This window comes from Podarcis pityusensis (assembly GCF_964106645.2).
Source record: "Podarcis pityusensis genome assembly, chromosome: 3".
NCBI lineage: Eukaryota > Metazoa > Chordata > Lepidosauria > Squamata > Lacertidae > Podarcis > Podarcis pityusensis.
This window is the reverse complement of record NC_138026.1, coordinates 26195806-26220639: the sequence shown is the minus strand read 5'-3', so window position 1 is coordinate 26220639 and position 24834 is coordinate 26195806. Positions and strand designations below refer to the sequence as shown.

General features: G+C 41.5%; 1 protein-coding gene across 6 annotated transcripts in view; it reads right to left on the bottom strand.

Annotated features, from left to right (window-relative positions):
* Positions 1 to 24834, bottom strand: part of DCDC2C (doublecortin domain containing 2C) — a 60509-nt gene that overhangs the window by 9216 nt on the left and 26459 nt on the right. For 3 of the 6 annotated variants that reach the window (XR_013984097.1, XR_013984098.1, XR_013984099.1), the window contains exons 7-14: positions 22034 to 22187; positions 20726 to 20826; positions 18419 to 18478; positions 16932 to 16970; positions 12807 to 12864; positions 7839 to 8216; positions 3187 to 3324; positions 2784 to 2828 (exon numbers count right to left, since the gene is read on the bottom strand). Coding sequence is in view for 3 of the 6 variants with exons in the window: in XM_080999171.1 (XP_080855297.1) it covers positions 3224 to 3324; positions 7839 to 8216; positions 12807 to 12864; positions 16932 to 16970; positions 18419 to 18478; positions 20726 to 20826; positions 22034 to 22187 (891 nt within the window). In the remaining 3 variants the exon portion in view is untranslated. Of the gene's footprint in view, positions 1 to 2711; positions 2829 to 3186; positions 3325 to 7838; positions 8217 to 12806; positions 12865 to 16931; positions 16971 to 18418; positions 18479 to 20725; positions 20827 to 22033; positions 22188 to 24834 lie in introns of those variants that run through there. The other 3 variants (XM_080999170.1, XM_080999171.1, XM_080999172.1) reach the window with 3 other exon arrangements.

Sequence of the window (24834 nt, the reverse complement as noted above, 5' to 3'; positions counted from 1 at the left end):
TTGATTTTTAATTCCTTTATGAAAAACAACACCAATAGTTACGATTTTTCAAAATGTTTAAAAGACTGGAATTAAATAGAACATCTGCAGAACTAGTTACAAAATGTCTGCAAAATTAAATGCAAAATTGCATTCTATTTCAAAGGGAATTTACAAAATCAAAAATTAAGGGGGCGGGGCGGGGGGGAGAAGTCCTTGCTATACAGTCGTATTTTGGTTGTCAAACGCCTTGGTACTCGGATGTTTTGGCTCCAGAACGCCGCAAACCCGGAAGTGAGTGTTCCGGGTTGCAAATGTTTTTTGGAAGCTGAATGTCCGACACGGCTTCTGATTGCGTGCAGGAAGCTCCCGCAGCCAACTGGAGGCCGTGCCTTGCTTTTCGAACTGTTTCGGGAGTCGAACGGACTCCCGGAACAGCTTAAGTTCTACAAGTAAGGTATGACTTGCCAATTTGTTCTAAATTTATATTGTTTTTATTTTTATATCTCACACAATGAGCTAAGCTGGCTATTGATCTGGTCTGTGTTCTTCCCTGAGACTGCAAAGTGTAGAAATATAAAATAAATTAATAATATGTTTTATTTACAAATGAGGAAACGAAACAGAAGATGCCAATCAGGATGTGTTATACCAAAAGCATCACTTTGCTTGGTCAGTAAGGCAATGTTTTTCATCTCCTGGCTTACTCCCTGACACAAGCTTTCACTGATTCATATTTTACTGCCAAGCTAACCCTGACATTGGACCTCATACACAAAAGCAGTCTGAGAAAGCCTGAAAACATTGTTCAATACAGAAAACAATATTGTGAAGGCAGGTCCAGAAGGGGAAAGTGCATTTTGGAGATAGAGAAGCTTTGTCCCAAACATTAGATTTCTGTAAGAGCCAAGGTAGTATACTTATATATTTTCACATTCATAATCTGAAGCAGGGGTGCCAACTTGAATAAAATATTGGGGGGAGGACCCAAGTATGTCCCACCTCTCATAATCGATAACAACATGTGGTGCGTGCACACCCTTTGAATGGTAATGTCCATTAACTTTGGGGGGCGTGCCTCAGATATTTTATTGGAGGGATGCAAAGGGATCTCAGCTCCAAGGAGTTGGCTTCTATGATCTGAAGCCATATACAAGATAAAAATGAGATAAAACACACACACATACACAAAACCAACTTCTAAAAATAACAAGACCATTTCTACAGGCGTCCAAAACACGACTGGGCCACAACTCACGGAAAATGCCTTCTGAAACAAAAGTGTGTTTCATAGGTACCTAAACAACACTATGTTAGGCGCCTGTCTAAATTTTGCTGGTAACTGGTTTCAAACTTGGAGTTACTACTGCGAGGGCCCAAAACAGCCAAACTATCTCGGCATAGGAATGGCTCTGGATGTCCTACACCTAAATCTGTTAAAAGGCACTCCTGAGTAACCCATCTCCTGGGTATGCAAACCACCCACCCACACGTTTTCCCTGAAGTCTACTCGATTCTGATGGAGTTAACTAGAAAAGTAAGAAGCATCTTGGGACCGCAGCAGTCTTATTCCTGATTCAGTCACAATTTTTATGTGAAAATGATGCCCTCCAAGTAAAAAGAGCAGCTACTAGCTTGTCTCACCCTCCTTCCTTCTGGCACTGCTCTTAGATATTCTCCTTTCAGGGGGAATAATCAGCAAGAAAGAGCTAGATTGTGTGAAGTATTGAGTCTGGCTCTGTCTCCTAGGCATTATCTAATGAAACATGGTGGCCACTCGCTTTATTCTGTAGATACCAAGGACATTTTGACAGACAAGCTTGAGAAATAAATAGTTTCAAAAGCTGTTCACATCTGTAGTCTTGAGCCTGTTGTTTCTCATCTAGGATTTGGCTAGCTCTGCATCAAATATTTGTATTTCATTTGTGGAGGGGGGGGAGAGAGCTACAAGTTCAAAAATAATGAACTTCGTTAAAAAATGACAAGGAGAAAAAACACTAGGGCTTATCATTCGGGAAAATATGGGTAGAAAACTGTATCTGCTCTCTGTGGATAAAACAACAGATAATTCACGTTATTTGAACAGAAGTCTGTCTCCTACTGATACGAATGCCAGGCTGCTACTGTACTTCAGATGCAGTTTAGTAATTGCATATACCAGCAAATATGTTTTGTTATCAGACTTGAGAGATTTTGGTTTTGGTTTTTTTTAAAAAAACAAACACCCTTGGTGAGCTATATTTGGATGACCACAAATCAAGGCTGGTATTTTTTAATTTAACAGAGGTGAAGTTCTTTCGTTTTCCAAGAGATTGTGGCTTACTTTAAAATTTCTCTGCTCTGTTGTGAGTCAAACTGAATTGTTCCTAAAACATATTCTGTTCTTTTAGAAATGCCATCAAACTGCGGCAAAGGGATCAGCATGCCATTCTACTTTAGTGTTTGAATGTTATTACTTCATTCTACCAAATTTAATCATCAAACTCGTTCATCTCATGAGATGGTAATTTTCGTGCAAGTGCAATTATATTTCACAGCAGGACAGCTGATTAGGCAGACAGAAAAAAATAATTCATCAGGAAATTATAAAAAGAATTAATCGTCAACAACTTGGATAGTGAAAATCACTGCATGCTGCAGTTTTGCTATATATTTTAAGACCTTCATTCTCACCATACCTTAATGGGGAGCAGTATATATTCACCAACAAATAAGGAAAACATAACCCATAATTAAAGTTTACATTTCTATTTGTGCTGGAAAGATGGCACTCTTTAAATATATTTAAATGATAGTGATGGTACCTCCAGTGATAAACAAGATGTTTCATGAGCTCCAACATTAAAATCCTTAAAAAAAGGGGAAAAATGGCATTACACAAAACACCGCTACTAATTCATATTTTACTGTCATATTTCATACAGATTTAACTGCCATACAGTGCACCCTCAGTACTTAAAATACAAATGACAATGTTTCAGTGACTAGGGCTAGACTAGTGCCATCTTAAAATACACCCATAATTGTTTTAAGAATAAGAAAACACTTATGAAAATCAGTTCTATGGGCCATTCCCTACATCTTTATACTAAATCACTAACAATAATTAAGCAATATCTGTATCTATAGTTAAAAGTTAGATTTAGTAACTGAAATGTAGGAAATTCCTACAAATTGTGTGTGAGACACAATGAGTATATACTGTACCTTTGTAACAGATGGCAAGGTGTTCAAAATAGCCCCCTCAGTTGTAATCATATGCATCAAAATCTTCGTTTTTCTTATCGTAAGACGGTTTTTTTGTATCTAATTTTCTTGAATCTTCGTTTGCTTCTTCATTTTGATCTAAAAATTAGATAAGTGTTTATTCAAATATGAAAGCCAGCTTCACATTGGTCTTGCAGTTAACAGTGTCTCTCCTCTGAACTCGGTGCTTCCGAGTATTGACTAAACTGTATTTCTCGATAACTGTAAATGCAATAAATTAACATGAAGATTATTTCACAACACAAGTAACTCTATAAGTAAAAGGTGCATACGCCTTCAGTTGGTTTCAGGCAATAGGAGCCTTGCTTGCTACCATCCAAAACTATATTTTTTTCTATGAGAACAGCACCAGACTTTGCGAGTTTCTTTGGAAACTTTTTACAGCCAATATCCACTTTATGTATGTAGCTTGTAAGTACAACTGGGCAGGGTGGGGGGCATAAACAGCCTTACATGAATGGAAAGTTCTCAGACTCCAAGCCACACCCTTGCTTCAGAGTAGTGCCAGTTAGTTCCTACCACTGACTTGAGACTTCAGAGACCCTCATCATCACTGTGACCCTCTGTACAGCATAAATACCACATTGGTGTTAGGATTCCTTAGCCTGTCTTCCCTACCTTTCTTACCCATCTTTCCTCTAATGTTAGAACTGTTGTCCCAGACTCTCCTGACCACTCTTGTACAGCATTCCTATTACTGCTATACCTCCATTCCCAAACTCCCAACTAGTACCTCACTCTAAACTCCTCTTTTTCTCCCACTGGACACCTTCTTTCTCCATGTGGCTGTGGTGAGAGCACTGGGAGGCCAGCTGCTTTTGCCCAGTCCTGCATGCTCCCACCCCTCTCCGTCCATGTACTGCTGGTTGGCTAGGAAGCTTTACAGTGCAGAGTTTGACATCACTGGAAGGACAGATCCTGAAGCTGAGGCTCCAATACTTTGGCCACCTCATGAGAAGAGAAGACTCCCTGGAAAAGACCCTGATGTTGGGAAAGATGGAGGGCACAAGGAGAAGGGGACAGCAGAGGACGAGATGGCTGGATAGTGTTCTCGAAGCTACCAGCATGAGTTTGACCAAACTGCAGGAGGCAGTGGAAGACAGGAGTGCCTGGCAGCTCTGGTCCATGGGGTCACAAAGAGTCGGACACGACTAAATGATTAAACACCCACAGTCTCCTTGAAGGATCAAGGGAGCCCTGATGAGACTTCCACAGAGGTTAAAACCCCATTACCTTGAAGTAGCTAATGGCTGCATAAGACATCAGCCCATCTAACTGGCCAGGAGTCATCATTGGGGAAGGGCTCCGGTCAGTATCTACCCAGCCCTGCTGTAAAACTCAGCCAGTTACTTCAAGGCCTTGCTGATGCAATGTGGCCTCAGCTGTTAAGAGCACTGTCTGTGGTCCTGAACTGACACACATTCATCTCCAAGGAACTTCTGACCTTCCCTTGCTTGGGTTACCATCCCAAGAAGAGGGGACAGATCAAAAGGGCAAGAAATGTAAGACAGTACTTACAAAGTAGATCAAAGGCCACCAGAAGAAGGAAAGTAGTAATTCACAAGAAAACGAAGGCCCTATTTCAGCCTTTCTCAACCTGTGGGTCCCCAGATGTTGTTGAACTACAACTCCCATCACCCCTAGCTAGCAAGGCCAGAGCTCAGGGGTGATGGGAGTTGTAGTCCAACAACATCTGGTGACTCACAGATTGAGAACCGCTGCCCTATATGCTCCTCTCACAAAAATAACCCTCTGGGTAGACAAAAGCATTTGGATTTAACTATTGTATATATCTACACAGCAATTCTCATCCTTTAATACTATAGATTTGGAATGGGTAGAGTCTTACGTTACGAATCATTTCACTCATTCCGTGAGAAAATATTTTGGATGAATATTTTGAAAAATGGCGGACAAAAAATACCTCCTTCCCCCGACTTTACATGTCTAGTTGTAAACAAAACTTCAGGGGGGGAAAGTCCCACATTATATTTAGGCATCCAGGAGGACGTGAGGAAGAAACAAGGAAAAGCTGAATTAAATAAATTTCCCTGTTGTACTCAAGCTTAGCAATATTTTTAATTCTTTTATTATTTAAACAATTTATATACTACTTAATTATAGTCGTCTCTAAGTGGTGTTCAAGGAACTCAATACAATGCAAATAAATATCAGTTAAAATTAGAAATTGAGTTATTGATTTGTTCCTTTGTATTCTGCCTTTGCTCCAGACAACCTAATGGTGGTGTAGATGGTGTGTTAATCAATTTTAACTCTTAGGATTGTTGTGAGGATAATTTTGGTTGGGAGACAGCTGCTGACTCAAGATCACCAGAGACAAGAGAATTAATGATCCTGTTAACAGTGTGTCTACAGTGTGATGTCAGCTTCATGCAATGCCTAGTAAAAATTACCCTACGCCCTGACAACACTGTGGATTTCCTTGATTCCAATCACTGGCCATTTTTTGGCAGAGAAAAACAGCATAACAATATCAATACATGGGATAAGTTGTGTTACATGCCATAGCAGGGCACTGATTTTCAGTTGTTGTTTTTTTAAAGAAGTCTACTTCTACCTAGAAATTCATGACTGAACAACCTAGGTCTCTGTAGGTTGGTTGTCAATGGGACTGGGGATTTTAATACAGTACTACATTATTCCGTTCACATCTCTAACCTACAAACAGCCACTACCCGTCGGCCCATGCGGTCTCCTATTTCATCTGCTACACACCTTCCAGCATGTTCAACAAATGAGGCAGAATCCTTCAACTGACAGCTCATTCATTATAAAATGCTAATTCATTCCCAGATTATTGTTAATACCTTTTTTGCAGAACATCTCTGTGATCCCTTAGAGGGGGAAATGTAATCCCATAATCAAAATCATTATAGCAGCACACATAAGCAAGAACGGTCGATACCCTCTCCCATCTATGCTTAAAAATTAGCAAACTTGCATGCTAGTGTATAAGTATATGTAATTTGTAGTTAAGCCCCATGCCTTTTAAGTGGACTTTGAAGTACACACAGAATGCAGCCTTGGAAACATCTGCGCACAACACCCTGGGTGTGGCAAAGCTTTCTTTTCTTTTTATTTAGCTGTGATTTGCCCCAAGGCCTGGGGATGGCAGAAGCTAGAAAGTGAGATGAAATAAATAATAAATCCATGATCCAATGGGTGGAAGCGTGAGAGCTCAGTGAAAGAAGGCATATGCCTATCAGGAGGAAGGTTTGGGGTTTTTTACGCATAATCACATTCCTGGAAATGACATAATCATTATTGCTGAAGTTTGCAGCCTGAGGCAGACCTGAAATGCTTCTACAACATGGTGACGGAAATGAAAATAGGATGTTCTGATGGAAAGCGTTAGGCCGCTCTAATGGAAAACACAGTACTGCAGCTTCATCTGCAATATAAACAAAATAATACAGAGGACTTACCCTCCTAGCTTCTATAATTATACCTTTTCACTATTGGAAGTAATTGAAAGCACAATGGATTTTTTCTTCTTCTCATTACATTCATAATACTCAGTTATCTACCTAAAGTTAATCAACCAAGAAATGAAAACTATGTGTGAGAGGAAGAGTAAATAGGCTGTTGTCATTATTACACAGATTCTAACATAGTGAGGCTTCGTGAATTACAAAATTAACTTTAGGGTATTTTAGCATCTCTGCCTAAGCCAGCAGACCAAACGCGCTGATTACCAACACTAGAGATATTTCAAGGAATGCAATGAATTTTGGGGGTATTTTAGCATCTCTGCCTAAGCCAGCAGACCAAACGCGCTGATTACCAACACTAGAGATATTTCAAGGAATGCAATGAATTTTTGGGGTAGGGAGCAGGAGGAAGAAAATAGAGACTTTTACTCAGAAAAGTAAACGTTATGCACTACAATATATTCTGAGCTGATCTATTTATTATACCCGTATTCAATTCGACACACTAGAAGCAAAAAACGAAATAAGAGGGGAGAAGCTGTTGTGTACCATTATTAGTCAGAAGTCCAGAGTGCTAGCTAGGTACCCAATCTGGCTGGCACCCCAAGCATACTCTTAAAGCTCCTTCAAGTTTGCTCTACAGGTGGCTGTGCAAAGCCGTACAGAGAAAGCAAGTCTGGTGTAAACTAACTATCATCATTAACAAGAGGCAAAGTATCTGGAAGGGACAAGAGTTCCAAATGCATGCTAATTCCTAACTCCGAACCAGACTGATTTGCCAACTCCCATAGTTTGATTTGGCCATCAGTGAGAGCAGTGTCATTTTTTTCTAGAAAGATGTGCTGGAGCTCACCATGAACACCTCCCTTGTTCTCTTATAATGGCAATGGCGCCCACCTGAGAGGTGCTGGAGCTGAGTTTCCAGCAAGTTTTGGTTGAAACAAAACCCATGAGAGAGGGAACAAAGCAACTTCCCCAATGAGCACAGTCTTCACTTGAAAGTTGTCAATAACAGTTAGAATCACTGAATCATAGAGTTGTAGAGTTGGGTGGGACCAAGGTCGTAGCACATGCATAGTGGCATCCCATTTCTGCTCTGGCAGACAGCACAGCGCATTCTCCCTGTATGTGGCAACTCACCATCCTGGCTGATGGCTTTTACATCTCCAGTTGCATCATTCTGCATCAGCTGTTGTTCTGGCATGTTGACAGAGTCTGCTTGGTCCTCTGGCTGATCACTATGTCCTGTCTTCTCATTGGGTACAAGGTGTGATGGTTCATCTTCTTCCTGCATCTCCCTCCTCTTAGGTACAAGTTGTGCTGGTGCGTCTTGTCCCTCCATTTCTGGGGAACTAATGCTGTCTGTATCTCCCTCATTTTCTTTACTGTTCATTCTGGTAGAGGGACTCTGTGGCACTTCAGCTACAGGGGGTGGTTGAGTGGTGCCACGGACATTACTTGTGTGGCTATCAGTTCCTACCACAGACTCAGCACTTCCAGCTAATAAAGTCTCCTCACCTGTGAACAAAAAATGTAACTGTAAATGAAATGGAGTCCAGGTAATGAGGAAGTAAGAGCTAAGTGGTGCAGTGATGCAAGGTTCTGGAACCCTCATCTCACTAGGTCATGATGATCAAGGACTGATGTTACCCAGCAGCCCTACTGATGTTCTTTATGTGTGTGTCAAATTTTTATTAAACTTTAAAATCTTTAACATATAAATTCCAGATTTCAAATTTGTTATACATTTCTCTTTAAACTTTGACTTCCCACCTTTCCCTGCATGCTGTTCTTAATCCCATCCTATTTGCATACTGCATTCTAATACAAGTTTCTCCTAAGACATATCTTCTATTTCATATGTTATCATTTTCCTTCCACTGCTCGTATTGCAAATCCTGCTAGCCATTTCATCCATGTATGCTATCTTTTTCAGATATTCATCCTTCCATGAATAGTCCGTCATGTTGGTTTCCTATTTTTTCCTGTTAGTTCCACCAGTTCTGCAAGGTCTATTAGTCTTTCTGATGTTCTTGGTCCTCCTGTAATATTGAGGTTTTCTAGGAATTCTAGATGAATCAAACAAAGCTTTCTTGAGCCAGTTCCAAGTGCCCCTACTATGCAATGGTGCCCAGATTCATCCAGGAAAAAATGACAAATAGGTAACTAATTATCCAGTGTGCCACTGCTCTCAAACAGAGCATAGTTTGAGCTCTTTGGATTTCTCTAAGCGTGGTACTCTTTTTGGTATGAAACTAATGGATGGGCTGGAGAGCAATGTCTCAAGTGGAGAGCTTCTGCTGGTTTTTGTTTCTTTTGCTAAGACAGGATATACCACCTCTTGGGCATATTTATAGTTCGGAAGACCAGGAGACACAATGGCTGCTTGCTGGCACTGAAATCCAACAGCCGTATGCTCTTCATCTTCAGCAGTTTCAAGTCCAGGCATTCAGTAAGACAAGCAACTTTCATGCATGAAGGTTTGCAAAGTTGTAATGGCACAGAGAAGTGTGATCGAGCGTGTTGAGACGGCACAAGCGTAGGTCAGAGACCACCCCTGAAAGACCACATGACTATTTTCTAAACTGGCACATGAATGAATAACATCCATTCCAAAATCATCCATCATCAGGTGGTGTGGTTGCATCCAACAGCTAATCCACTGCTGCTCTGAGATGTGTTCATTTGAATGGTAAGGCGATAACTATATCGGCTGATCCACTCCACAGTGTCCCATAATAAGAAATGTATCACACATGCTATATTTTCCACAAGGATGTAATCTCTGCAGTAGTGCAGGTACTAGACCCATAGCTTCGAATTGCCAAGTGTTGCACGTTCTGGATTACACAATGTTGTAACATGGACTCAGCTTCCCTCTGCTGTTGAATAAAGGATGTCAGTGAAGTCCTTGAGTATATTTGTCCAATCAGCAATAACATTGCCCATGTTTCACACTTCAGTTTATCTATTTTTTTATATTTATCTAGTCAGTTAGTTTTGACATTGTCTTCTCACTGCATTGTAGCATTCTCACAGTCTCCCTGTGAGGTGATGCCCTAATGCAGTGATGGCCAAACTTGGTCCTCCAGCTGTTTTAGGACTATAACTCCCATCATCCCTAGCTAACAGGACCAGTGGTCAGGGATGATGGGAATTGTAGTCCCAAAACAGCTGGAGGGTGTAGGAATGATCGCTGGGTGCGGAGCACACTCCCCGCCCGCAGGGAGCCTCAGCTGCCTGCACACGTGACCTTGGGGTGTGGGGCACACTCCCCCTCACAAATAAAGCTGCAGCTGTCTGAACATCTTGCCCTCTGTCTAACCTTTTGCGGTTTCAGTGGTTTGTGGTGTCCTGTCTGTGACCTTTGTCTCTGAGATCTTTGTCTCCTTCGTTATACACTGAAAATGACACGGTGGAAAATGACATGGGGAAATGACACGGTGGAAACACGTGCCAGAATAGCTTTGTACTACCCCACGATCTCGGGACTGGAAGATGTGTAAAGCCCAAAATGTATCTGCCTGGGTTTGCATATTGTGTCAATAAAAGGAGCCTCCACAGAGCTGGCCAGCAGCTTGCTTGCAGCTCACCTGTGCGCAGCTCACCTGCATTATCAACTCCTGCCTCATGTCCTTCACTTCAGGAGGGCCAAGTTTGGCCATCACTGCCCTAATGCATCAATAACTATTGTTGGTTTGGCACAGCTTTTTGCAGGGAGAATGCTGGCTGAGCAATGTGCTGCTGGTTGTAAGCTCACCACTATGCAATGCATGTTGATACCATGTTGTATATTCATGACTGATGGTGAAGCAAATAACTGGTTAAAAACCACCGAGCATTTACAGTCGCAATGCTTTGTCATGGGAATCCTGACATCTTACCTATGCATCTTTCATATTTGATGGGCTAGCTCATCGGGAGCTGAATATGATAATGGATATACAACATTGCTTCTTACCCAGGCAATTTGGTAATCAAAGAAATATCACCATATGTCAAAGACGGGACATAGAGACAGTGAGCAAATTTCCGTGACTCAACTTCTACAGTGGTGGTACTCTGTGCCATGGCTGTGTGCTTGCAGGCCAAGGCTTCGTGCTTCCCTCTGTCCCCACTGTTCAGGGAGGGCAGAAGCAAGGTAACAAAATGCAAAAGGAATGCCAGAGGTCTGGCTGAGTCTCCAGTGATACTATCAAGGGAATGCATTGCCAGGATAGACTAAGCCTTGGGTTTTTAAGTTTCCTTTCAGCCATTTGCTTTCAGTGAACTGCATTATTATTCAGCCTGACTTCTTATATATGTGTTTCCCCCTGCAAGTATATATGACAGCTTTCTCTCACACAAAAAAGACACCAAAGGTACCTCACGCAAAGGGGAAAGAAACTGCATTAGACCATATACTTAAAACCAAGACTTTTTTGAAAATGTAGACTTCTAGCCATCTAGCATTACCCAAATGAATTTCTCAGGCTTTTGTAGTTCAGAAGCTACAGCAGCTTTTCAATGAAAAGCCAGTTAATGAATATAACTTCACCAAAAAAGATAGCATGCATGTGTAAGAAGAAGAATTTTTTTTCTTTATTTCCCCCCCCCCAAAAAAAAACTAGGTGCGCCCTATGGGCTGGTGCGCCCTATGGGGCGAAAAATACGGTACATTCCAAGGTACCGCATGCATTGGCGGAATCGTGTATAAGTGAAAAATTGAGCAAACATCCCATCCCACCTCTGCCCAGCTTTTAGTGATGTCTCATTGGTATTGTTATGATGTTTCTGGGTCACTTCCAGGTTTGGCGCGATATACGTACACACGATTGTGCACATATCAAATGCGTGTAAAAGGGGGGTTGCCTGTATATTCTAGGCATATTGATTTATCAGCCAAAAAATGAAGAGAGGAAAGGAAAGGAAAATAACAGTGAGATTTAAGGCACAAGCCCACAGCCAAGATCCACCAGCTACGGGGTTTTATGATTTGGTGGAAGCCTTGCTAGTGCTAATTCAGCACAAAGGGAACCATATTTTCAAGCTCCAAATACCAGCTGCAAATAGTTGTGCATGAAAATTCAGAGGCCAAATTTTAAGTCTCCTTCCTGATCAATGACAGTGAGAGTGTTGTTTTGAGGTTTCTAGCCTCAGCAGCTAAACATGTTGAGTATCACTAGTTTCAACAGCTGGTCTGACTTTCGAAAAAGACAACTTAGGGCCACACCACACAATTCACTTTTAGATGCACCTCTGTTTTGAAATACCCACGCAAACAATTAAAGAGTTAAAGTGACAAATGCATGTATGCTTATCAGGAAATCATGAATGGCTGTAGCTGTGCTGAGCATGCAATTCAATGGCAGATCTGGGTTTGCCTTTATGAGGCATCAAAAACTGCCCTAAGGACAGAGGTTAATAAATCATGAATGATGTGCAGAGTGTAAAAGTATTTGCTTTCAAAACATTTCTGATGAAACTGACAGGCAGTGAATCTAGGGCAAACAATGGAGGGTGGTTTGGGTTGGTTAGTTTTTACACACACACACACACACACACACACACACACATTCACCAGTGGAGCCTACTACCAAAGAATGTCGTGACAATCATTAGTACAGTGGTACCTCGGGTTACAGACACTTCAGGTTACAGATGATTCAGGTTACAGACTCCGCTAATCCAAAAATAGTACCTCTGGTTAATAACTTTGCTTCAGGATGAGAACAGAAATTGTGTGGCAGCGGGATGCCCCACTAGCTGAAGTGGTATCTCAGGTTAAGAACAGTTTCATGTTAAGAACCACGAGCATAATTTTCATATTAAGAAATAGTCAAATTCTGTAGATGATGGGGAGTAACCAAGAAAGGGGGACTAGCGGAACTACGTCTTGCTTGAAGAATTATGCTTAGCATATATCTGGTTGTCCAATGTCAGCAGAAAGAATGCTGAGCTCGGCAGAATTAGATCTAGCCAAGCATGGTAATTCTTACATTGTTGGTTTTCAAAAACACACACACAAAAGAAATACTGTAATCCCAACATAATGGTACCCTAGAATAGATTAGCCATGGAGTATATTTGCTATTTCTTATTTGTATTGCAAATAAATTTATGACATACCTTTCTTCTTTGATTTGAAGAAGAATCCAAACATTTTTTTGAAAACGCCCTTTCTTTCCTGAAACAAAAATCAACATCAGTTAAGGTTCTAAAATACTCTAGATCATCAATACAGTATAATCATCAGTATGGAATAGCAATATTAATTATATATGTGTGTGTGTGCAGAAAGGCTCATTCCTGCTGGAAGCAACTGCTGTGGGCCCAGCTGTTGGCTGGAGAGGGCGCTTCTGTCTCCTCTTGTTGCACTGACTGCTGGGGAACATGCCTGTCGGGGCTGCGGACGCCACTCCGAGGGGCTGGGGAGGGAGAACCTCTTCCTTCTGGTCCACTCCCTGATAAGGCCAGCAGTGCCGTGGCTTCGGCAGCCAGTCAGGCAGGCTGGATTTCCTATTCTCCTTCCACATTTCTCAAGGAGAGGTGGCGTTTGGAAAAGACTGTCTTAACCGTCTACTCATGATAGAATGTTCCTCAAGATGCCTCAGTAGGGAGTACTGCTCCAACCGGTGGTTTCAGAGGAAGAAACACGCAGATGTTGAAGTCATTCTGACAGAAAAGAAAGGCTGGGGGGGGCGTTGTGGAGAGCAGCAAAAGACCTACCCTCCAACACCTTTGTATAGGAATACTCTGGTGAAGCGCTCGAGCACAAAGAGTTCAAAGCCCGAGTGAAGGAGTATGCCCGAGGCAAGAATATCCATCATTATTTCATGTCATTCAAAAAATGATGAGGTAATAGATGCCACCCAGAAAGGAAACTGCTCTCCTTTTATGAACCACAGCTGCGAGCCAAACAGTGAGACGAAGAAATGGACAATGAACGGGCAGCTGTGGGTTGGCTTCTTCACCACAAAACTTGTTCCGTCAGGCTCAGAGCTAAACCTTTTGACTACCAGTTCCAGAGATACGGCAAAGAGGCACAGAAGTGTTTCTGTGGCTCTGCCAACTGCCAGGGTTACCATTTCTGTGGTTTACGAGCCGCCTAAAGCTGTTGCTGGACCTTGCTATGGACTACACTGGTCACTGTATTAAGAGGCCAGGGAGGAATTCTTCTTGCAGACTAACCTCTGCAGGTTTTGCCTACTACTTCATCACAATCACCACAACTAGTTGGCAGAGAAGGCATTGGAATAGAAAAGTCATTGGCTGCCCCCAACCTCCCGCTTTGCTGTCATGGGATATTCCCTTAAGGCGGCCTGTGGGGTGCTTCATGTCCAGATGCCAAACTCGGGGGCTGACGGTCCTTAGCACTCCCTCCCAGTGATCTTGTGGGCCACTCAGAGGTGATGCGTGTTGAAGAACAACCTTAAGCCTGGTCAGCCCTATTCAACCACCAAGCAGGAGTCAGGCGGCTGATTTCAGGATACACACTCAACGTCTACATCAAACCATCTGACATCTGTAACCAATTAATTCAATCATCTGATGATGTTTTGGTGAGGAAGCGGAACATATTCTGCACTTTGTACGGAATTTCTTTAGAATTCCACACAGCTCAAGCCATGACAATTGTTACCACGTGACAGAGTGAGGCAAGAGTAGCTGTAGATAGATAGATAGATAGATAGATAGATAGATAGATAGATAGATAGATAGATAGATATGGGCTAGCAGTCATTCATAAGGTACAGATTTTAAGTCCAACTTATTCAAATGTGATAAAAGGTGACAGACTGCACCACAGGGTAGAACAATCTAGCAATTCAAATCCCTATGAAATTTTAGTATATTTCATAGACACCAGCATAATAATTGCCGTAATAAATCCACTTTTGTAATGTCTTAAACAAGGTGCACCTGCAGTTAAAAACTGGTAAGATTTATTATAGCACTGAGGCATTCTCTGCTAGAAAATGACAAATTGCTAATGTATGCTTGTTATGTAATAGTTAAGACTCCGTTCTTCAAAGCCCAATGAATAGAGTGATAAAAGGAAGTGAAGATTTGTTGAACGGGGGTGCAAGAGACTAATTCAGCTTTGGGTGCGTGAGAGAACTGACTTTTTTTGAACGTAGTAGCATTTAAAATATTGTGTGAGGCATCCTGAATTCCAGACAAACTAGTAACTTTTAAAATTAATGACATGTTTTGAGCTAACATGGGGGATAAATCCAGTAATCCTTTGGTCATGTGTACCAGAACTCCTACCCTAAAATATTTGGGAGCAGATATATCTGGACACACTGCATTTCAGAGTAAAAACACATTTATCCACCTTTTATCAACCTTTCCTGACGTAAAGTCATCAGATATAATAAATACAGTTCTAATCATTTTCCATGGTTATAAAGCAAAGTATTCAGATAAAGCCATAGGCAGCAGTCCTGCTACACACTGGCTAAATTCCTTTTTTTTTTCTCTGCATACTTACACTACTAAGGCTGCTATGCTATACACCAGGCATAGGCAATCTCAGCCCTCCAGATGTTTTGGGACTACAACTCCCATCATCCCTAGCTAACAGAACCCGTGGTCAGGGATGATGGGAGTTGTAGTCCCAAGACATCTGGAGGGCCGAATTTGCCTCTGCCTGCTATACCCATCTACTTAGGCACTGGAAACAAGCTCCGTTGAACAGAGCTTATTTCTGAGTAGATAAGCATAGGATTCTACTATAAATCCCACTGTTTGCAAAGTTGCAGCCCTGGACCAAAAATATTAACACTGAGGATTCTCCCCAATGCATTCCTGTTCGACAGCATTTAATACTTCTGGTTCGGTCAATATCAATCCTATTTTCAAGCGAAGTTCTAAAATACTTCAACCATAGCCACAAAACAGTATCAAGAAAGTAAGAAGAGATATTAACGTAAATATATTTTGTGAGCAATGCATAAGAAAGCCAATTATAAAATCAATGCGTATTTGATTTTACAAAATTTCACTGGCGGAGAAAATACTTAATATACACTTTATTGGCAGTTCGGGCATTATTAATTAAAAAAAACTCTTTTGCTGGTAGTTGATTGCTAAAGAAATCAATAGCACTAAATTATTACTATAAATCTTTGCATATATTAAAACCCACAGCTTGTTTAATCTAATGTTAGCAGTTTATACTTCATAACTGCTTCCAGAGCAAATCTGTAACATATTTTACCAATATTGCCCACTGCTCTTCACTGTCTTTCAGCCAAGAACTCATGATTTTTCAACTTTAACAATGTGCTTAATTTTCTAAGTCTGATATTAATGTGGCGTACTTAACTACACCGATATGTTGAAGTGATTCCATTTCAGCAGCATGAACCAGTATTTCCCATCCCTTCTCATCTCTTAGTAGAGTAACTAGTGTTGTCTCACATGACCAAGGTGGAAATAAATGAACTGGATCCCATGTTCCCATGATCGGAACTCTGTTCAGGGATGCTGCCACTGGAGGAGGCAATTTTCACCAAACTTTTCTTCCCCCTTCAGCCCCAAGAAACTCTTGTTCAGGAGGGTTGGAAAAACAGCGTGAGAGATGATATGGGAGGCCACAAGAGAAATGGGAAATTGAAGGACAACTCAGGCCCCATAGGAGCCAACTTCTAAGGGCCGTGGGGGCTTCAGCCCCCACAATAAAATATTTGAGGGGGTCGTGCCCCCACAAAGTTGATGGGTATTCCCATTGAAATGGTGTGGATGCACTGCATCATGTGACCAGTTATGTGGGGCGGGCTTACCTGGGCCCCCCATGATATTTTATTCACCCCTGTCAGGCCCCAAGCCAAGTCCAAAATATAATACAGAGAAAGTCAGTGGCTTAGATAAATGGGAATACTGAGCTCAGTTCAGATCAGTGTAAGGAAGCTGTGCTCCTAAGCAATTTCTATCCCAAGTGCTTCCCCTAAGTCCACATAAGTATTACAAATGACCAGACCACACTATAAGCACTTTCCTATTTTGTTATTATCTGAGCCTGAATAGATGGGAGAAATATATATTTTATATAAAGGGCTCCATCATTTCTGTACAGTAGGGGAGACATGAAAGATGGTCTTGTACCTCCTGAATTGATAAACTAATTCACTTGAGCAAATGCTTGTTGTGAAGAAAGGGGGCACCCCAATTTCCCCTACTCAGTACTTCAGCTCTTGCTGTTTCATAGTTTCTATACACTGAAATATTTGGGTATTTAAAACAGACCTTTTTCTCAGGTTTCACGTCTTGATAATATTCTTCAGCCTACATGATAACAATCACAAGCAATCATTAATCCTTCATTCTACTGTTATCTAAACATACAACTAAAATGTACAACTTTGCTAAACTATACAATATATACAGATTATAAAAAGGGAATAATGGTATAAAGAGGTGTGGGGTATGGCTATTAATGATAAATTAACATGTGACATTTAGATAAGACAGGGAATATGCAGGAGAAATGATTTTGAGGAGATATGGAGGTTGTTTGTAGAATTTGTACTGTTAAAACAGAAAGGGGTCAAACCATCGCAGGAGGTGTTGAAATTTTGGGAGGTTGGATAGTTACAATGGAATGGTCTCGGTTGTTGGGTGCACATTTTTATTCTTATTTATTTATGGTGATTAGTTTGTCAAAATAAATTTATACACACACACACACACACACACACACACACCAAAAAAAACCTGTGTGAGTACAAATTTTTATTTTAATACAGGTTCTTTTTATGAACAAGCTTCTTAGCTACATCTACTATCAAAGTACTACTACTACTAAAGTACTACTTTTAAAAGTACTTTAATAATCGAAAGGTAACGGAGAATGAAGCAAAATTCTCAAAAAGTAAGTTATGCATGTGCTTAAAATGGAACCTCCATAATAGTGAAAGAGGAGGTTTGTTTCCGGAAGGTTATATCAAGAAATCTCTAGATATAAGTAAGCTTTCTTAGAGGCATTTGCATGGCCACATTTAAAACAGAGGACAGCACTAGATTGTGCCCCGCCACGCAAAAAAATCCAGCAGGTCTCTTACCCTCTCAAATTCAGTTTCAAATTAACTGTAAAGTGCACTGTAACAAAATGGGGCTCTTACCCTATTTGCCCTCTAACCATCTGAATGGTATGCTAGCAATGCTTATGGCCGGGACATCATGGCCTGGCAGTTACTTAAAATTAAGCAAAGGCTTAATATTTGTGTTTACACATTGTGTTTACAAACATATTACAAACAGGTAGTAAAGGACTCCAACAAAACCTAAATGTAGTTGCAGCCTGTCATAATGAGAATGGACATTATATCTTAGGAACTTTACACAATTCTGAGTGACAGCGACAGGAGCTCAGCCGTTCCAGCTATATATGTACTTAGGGGTGGAGAAGTTTGATTATTAAAGTTGCATAAAGGAGAATTCCCTTATTTCATTCCCTGCAATGAAAGCATACTTAGTAGTTACAAATGTTTTTATTGTCTACGTTAAATAATACAACTACACCTCTAAATAAAAGTATTGATCTCAGCAGATCTGAACTAATGCCGTTTCCTGTGCTATACTAACCCATCTCAAATGCCACAATATGAATGGCTTTGGGTGTTAAGAAGTTAATTTGTTTGACTGATGTAAAAACTGGCAAGGAACACCCCAGGATCAAGATTCCACTTTAACTGTATAAAAAAGTTCTCAAATACTGCAAAAACAAAACTAACCTCTTCTTCTGTACTCCAATTTGCATAAATGTCTTCATCATGGACAACCTCAGCAGGAGCCTTGAGTATGATGCATTCCAATAAAGATTTGCATGAACACAAGGAAAGAAAGCAAAAATGCTCTTATGTAATTTTATCACAAATCAGAAAAAAAAAATCAAGCAATCAACTTGTTTCCCATTTCCCCACTCTTGAAAACAAACTAGTTATGCCTTACTGAAAGCTTGCCATCCTAAACTGGTGTTACAATATTAATGCTGGCTCCCTCGGCCTGTAAAGCGAGATGAGTGCGGCAACCTCAGAGTCGTCTGCGACTGGACTTAACTGTCCTTTACCTTTATTTTAATGCGACAGCCTGGAAATGGATAAAGTCCTCTCAAACAGTAAAGTGAACCTAAGGTCCCGTTTTTGCAAATGGTAAATGAGGTGGTAAACTTCTAACTAGACTGCTTCACTTCAGAGTACAGGTGAGAGTTCACAACTGAATGCTTCTTCTGCCCTGGACACAGTAAGTCAGCAGGGCTTTGGATGAGATGGTGGCTTCACAAAGGCATCTTCCATCACCTGCTCTGTAATGGTACATTGGCTTTCAATAAGTGGGTCATAAGGAGTGCTTCATCCGTGGCATCATAAAATCTGAGTTTCCTTTTAGAAGAAGAGTAGAAGGACTGAGTATATGTGGTTTGGGGGTAAGTATACGTTTATACAGCAGGGATGTTAAACATCTTTTGAAGGGAATTCTACTTCCTTCCCTCTTGATGCACACACAAGTGCCATCTCCCAGTTTTGTTAAAAGGAAGGAATGACTTTTAAGGTAAAGGTAAAAGGTAAATGACCCCTGTATGGTTAAGTCCAGACAAAGGCGACTATGGGGTGCAGTGTTCATCTCACTTTTCAGGCCGAGGGAGCTGGCGTTTGTCCACAGACAGCTTTCCAGGTCATGTGGTGAGCATGACGAAACCGCTTCTGGTGCAGCGGGGCACCGTGATGGAAACAAGAGCACATGGAAATGCTGTCTACCTTCCTGCTGCAGCAGTACCTATTTATCTACTTGCACTGGTGTGCTTTCAAACTGCTAGGTTGGCAGAAGCTGGGACAGAGCAACGGGAGCTCACCCCACTCTTCAGATTCGAACTGCCAACCTTCTGATTGGCAAGCCCAAGAGGCTCAGTGGTTTAGACCACAGCGCCACCCATGTCCCTTACTGACTTTAAAACCAGTATATCCACAGTGCAGATCTGTTCTGAGAAAGACAGTGAGTGAAGGGGGAAATACAGAAAGAGAAAAAAGGGACACAAACATTTATTTATTTTAAAATTAAAACTTCGCCTGACATTTCAGGTTGGGGCTAAAGGTGCTTCCAGAATCTGGAAAGACTGAAAACACATGGTTTAACAGAACAGGAAATAGTGCTCTACTTTTGGCAGAAAACAAAAACACACATTCAAATATCCAGAACTACAATCTAGCCAGATTTGAGCAATTCTGTCTTACCAATTGCAATAAGCTTTAAGTATATACGTAAGATTTCCATTGAAATTAACAGCTGAAATCTAATAGCTGAAATCTAAAGGGCACTTCTAAAGGGGACGCAGGTGGCGCTATGGGTTAAACCACAGAGCCTAGGACTTGCCGATCAGAAGGTTGGCGGTTCGAATCCCCGTGACGGGGTGAGCTCCCGTTGCTCGGTCCCTGCTCCTGCCAACCTAGCAGTTCGAAAGCATGTCAAAGTGCAAGTAGATAAATAGGTATCGCTCCGGCGGGAAGGTAAACGGCGTTTCCGTGCACTGCTCTGGTTCGCCAGAAGTGGCTTAGTCATGCTGGCCACATGACCCAGAAGCTGTACGCCGGCTCCCTCGGCCAATAAAGCGAGATGAGCGCCGCAATCCCAGAGTTGGCCACGACTGGACCTAATGGTCAGGGGTCCCTTCACCTTTAAAGGGCACTTCTGCATATCACCAGGCCTATTCTATTCTTCATCCTTCCCATTGCAGCCCCTTGCTCTACCCAAAACCCAACACTAGATGCTGGAGGACCCTTGAGAGATGAATTCAACATAGTAGATGGGGAAGCAGCCAGAAGGTAAAATTGCAGTCACCATCCTTTTGTGTATGCAGAACTGCTTTCTGCCCTTACACAGGGCAGTCTGCATCCATCCTAGTCAATGGGATTTAAATGCACTGAAATTTGCTGGATTGCGGCCAATCAATCATGCCCAATATTTGTTTCTATGCACAGGCAGATGGAAGAGAGAAAGAGGTGTTATAATCAATTCATTCAGAAGGAAGAAATGTACTTTAAATCTACCTGGTCAACAGGTACTTCCACTTGCAAATTTTTATCTTCTTGTATTTGCTGAGCCTCTTTAATTTCTTCTGGGGGTGTACGAGCTTTATAGACCCCACGTCCTGAAAATAAACAGGATTAAAATATATCTGTATTAATCACTATCTACCCCACACTGTGAAAACTACCAGCATAAATAAATTATAACAATATTTAGGCGTAGCTAAAAAGCAATTACTTCTTTAAGGGCAATGTTTGTATACAATAAATATTTTCGAATAACAGCAGTCTGATAAATTTCATCATTTTGAAATGTTTTACTTCTGTATTAAGTAATAATAAAAAGGAGGCAGAAGATGATATGATGCGAAGTTGCAAGAGTCGTGTTATAAATAAGAGAGACATTAACAGTTACTACATACTGAGCTTTTATCTAGTAAAAGAATATGGAAATTATGCTGTAATTGTAAATTAAAAAACTTTTTCACTGAGAACATTGAAAAAGACCTGTAATGTCTGCAAATATGCATTGGTTTGCAATTGCTTCTTAATAAGCTTCTTCTTTTTTTAAGGCTTAGTTTCTCTTAGTTTCTCTGGTGCACATGTTACACTGAATACAAGTATTTTGGCTTAAGCGACTATGTATCGTATTTTTCGCCCTATAGGGCGCACTGGCCCATAGGACGCACCTCGTTTTTTGAGGGGGAAATGAATAATAAAAAAAATTATTTCCCCCCCCCAGCCCACAGAACAGGCTGCTGCCCGCGAGCCTGCGGGAACTCCCGCCGGGCACGTAAGGCTTGCGGACACCTGCCCGAAGCACGGGGCGTCCTCCGGAGGTTACCCCGTGCTTCGGGCTGCAGGCTGCTGCCTGCAAGCCTTGAGAGCCCGCGGGAACTCCCCCCGGGCACGCAAGGCTTGCGGACACCTGCACGAATCAAGGGGTGTCCTCCGGAGGGCACCCCGTACTTTGGGCTGCAGGCTGCTGCCCGCAAGCCTTGCAAGCCCGCGGGAACTCCTGCGGGAACTCCCGCCGGGCTCGCAAGGCTTGGGGATAGGTTCCTGAAGCCTGGAGAGCGAGAGGGGTCGGTGCGCACCGACGCCTCTCGCTCTCCAGGCTTCAGCGAAAGCCTGCATTCGCCCCATAGGACGCACACACATTTCCCCTTCATTTTTGGAGGGGAAAAAGTGTGTCCTATAGGGCGAAAAATACAGTACATTTTACAATCGGAGAAAGATAAGCATAATATGTAAACCAGGACATCAATACCAAATCTGCCTGCATTTAACTATGGGGTCTTAGGTACCAGATACAATATTTTGTGTTACCATCATCAGATGTCAGGTGCTTATTAGCCTCAGCATCACGACTTGCCTTCTTGGGTTCTGCGTAATAAACTGAAGACCTATCTCCTGCTCCTCGTTTTGATGGTGGTATGGCAGGCTGCATGCCGGCTCCCCGTTTTGCTCGTTCTGTAGGAGGCTAAAGGTAACACACTCAATAAACATCCAAAGAACATCTATTCCTTTAGATCTGCAGCAAACGACTACTCTACCAACATTGTTAAAAGATTCAGAAACTAATACAGTTCAGTATTCATGGGCAGCAAAATATCTCAAGCTGCCTCTGGTTATATGAGCTATTCCGGAAGGCAAGTGCCCTTTCCCCAACACTCTCTTTTCCTTTTGGGTCGGGGGCTTGTTTCAACAGGTACGCGGCTTTCAGCAACATTGCATAGACAACCTTCGGTCCTCCAACTGTTTTGGACTACAATTCCCATCATCCCTGACCACTGGTCCTGTTAGCTAGGGATCATGGCTGGCATAGATCCTGGAACCTACTGAGCACAAGTCCTTAGTGAGTTGCCTGGTACAGTTTTTCTTTCTCCTATAAACTAACATTTTATGGAACAATGGACTGATCCAGAAGCTGCTATGTGAAAATTCATAGCTTTGCAGCTGACGGAGACATTGTACTTCAGTGTCTGAAACTCCCATTGTTCTAGGCACATTTTGCGACAAGGAATTTTGCCCCTAACCTAGGTTTAAGGTGCCATTTAGCTCCTAGCTTTCATATCTCAGTTTCTAACACTGCTTCAAACAAAGCACAGTTGTTATACAAACCTACAGTGGTACCTTGGGTTACAGATGCTTCAGGTTACAGACTCCACTAACCCAGAAATAGTACCTTGGGTTAAGAACTTTGCTTCAGGATGAGAACAGAAATCGTGCAGCGGCAGTGCAGCAGCAGCAGGAGGCCCCGTTAGCTAAAGTGGTGCTTCAGGTTAAGAACGGACCTCCAGAACGAATTAAGTTCTTAACCCAAGGTACCACTGTACTGCAATAATCTCAATACATTTTAAAATTATCAATCAGTCAATCAACTATTTTATTTGTATGCTGCCTATCCAAAGTTAAGACCATGCTCAAGATGGCTTACAACACATTTAACAAATGCATAATGACAAGCATAACAAAAGTAGCCATAAACATTCAAAACATCAAAAAGTACACAAAGCTTGTATGAGATACCAAAGTTGTACAAGACAGCAAAGAAAAGTAGCTTTTCAAGGGCCAAGTGACTGGGGTATTCAGCAAGCCTACATGAAGGAAAGTGTCAGCCTATTCTGAAAATCAATCTCTCTCTCGCCATAACAAAGTGGAAGGCGAACCAGAAGACATTTGGCTGTTTTCCCAAGTGAATCTCATCATTTGAGTGGGAGCCTACATACTTCATCATACAGTGCACATTTAATCTGAGTATTTATTAAAATGGAAGACTGGCTAACATTTGAACCCTAGCGCAGCCTCTTCGTGATCTTGACTGATGACAGGGAATGTTTCACATTTATTGTGAGATACAGCCCTGTCCCTGGAATTACTAATCTGAAATGTCAGCTCTGAAGCAAACATTCTTCTCTGGACTTTACGTATCTGGCATAAAGCATTAAACTGCTGGGTTTTATTGGTTAAGTTCCTATGATATAGCTCTCTTCCCCAACTAACTGAAACGGAAGCTTCCCTTAATGTTATTTTTTTCACCTTCTACAGTTTCTCTTTAGTACTTATGTTATGTATGTATGTATGTATGTATGTACCGGTATGTTTGTGTACAAACACATATATACTTATACTGAGAGAGGCAGGCAGGCAGGCAAGTGTTCAAATTAGGTCTAGTATTTAATGTAAAAATGCATGCATTCAATAAATCAACAAAAGTGTTAAAATATATGCAAACACCACTATTTGCATTTTTATTACAGGTTTTAATATTAACAGGGACATTTTGCAGCATCAGAAGACATGTAAACAAATTATTCCCTGTTGCTGTTTCCTAAAGCCTTTTTTTAACTACTGTTTTATTACTCTTCCACTAGCTTCATGACTCTAATACCTATTACAAAACTGAAATAAGCAGGTAAACAAATTAGATTTCGATTCGCAAAGAGAACGTGCTGCATTTATGTTACCCTCTTCTCAACCTCACAGGCATACAATTCAAAGAATGCATGAGAGCCCAATACCACTTTATGCAACTACCAACACATTACAATCCAAAGCCAGGAGCCGCAGAGTGAGTCTATAACAGATTCACTGCCTGTGAGCTGAATGATATCTGTCTCTTACATATGCCTGGGATTTGCCTAGGCTTGGCTACCTGCACTGGCATGAGGGAGGGTACAGTAGTATCAGTGCTGTGGCACATAATACATCACACCATGTGGAGAGAGAAAATTAAAGGGCCCCCTGATACACAATATAAATCACCACCATCTTTATTACATAGTTTGGAAATTCTTCTCATGACTCAACTTCAAGACAGAAGATAAATTTACTTGTAAGAGATCTTTTGCATTAAACACACACACATACAACCTTAACACATTTATTGTGGCATGAACTACGACCGACATATTCTGCAACATGAGCTACAGCCTGCTTTATCCATTGCAAAACCTGATGAAGATCTCTATCATTTTCACGATCTGTGACAATGCGGGCCACATTCCAGTGGTGAGCAGGGCGAAACAAAATGAATCCTTAAAAAAAGAAAAATGCACACACACGCACAGAGCACATTTCCAGCTCTTTCTCCACTATAGCACATGTCTGCAGGTGGCTACAAAGAT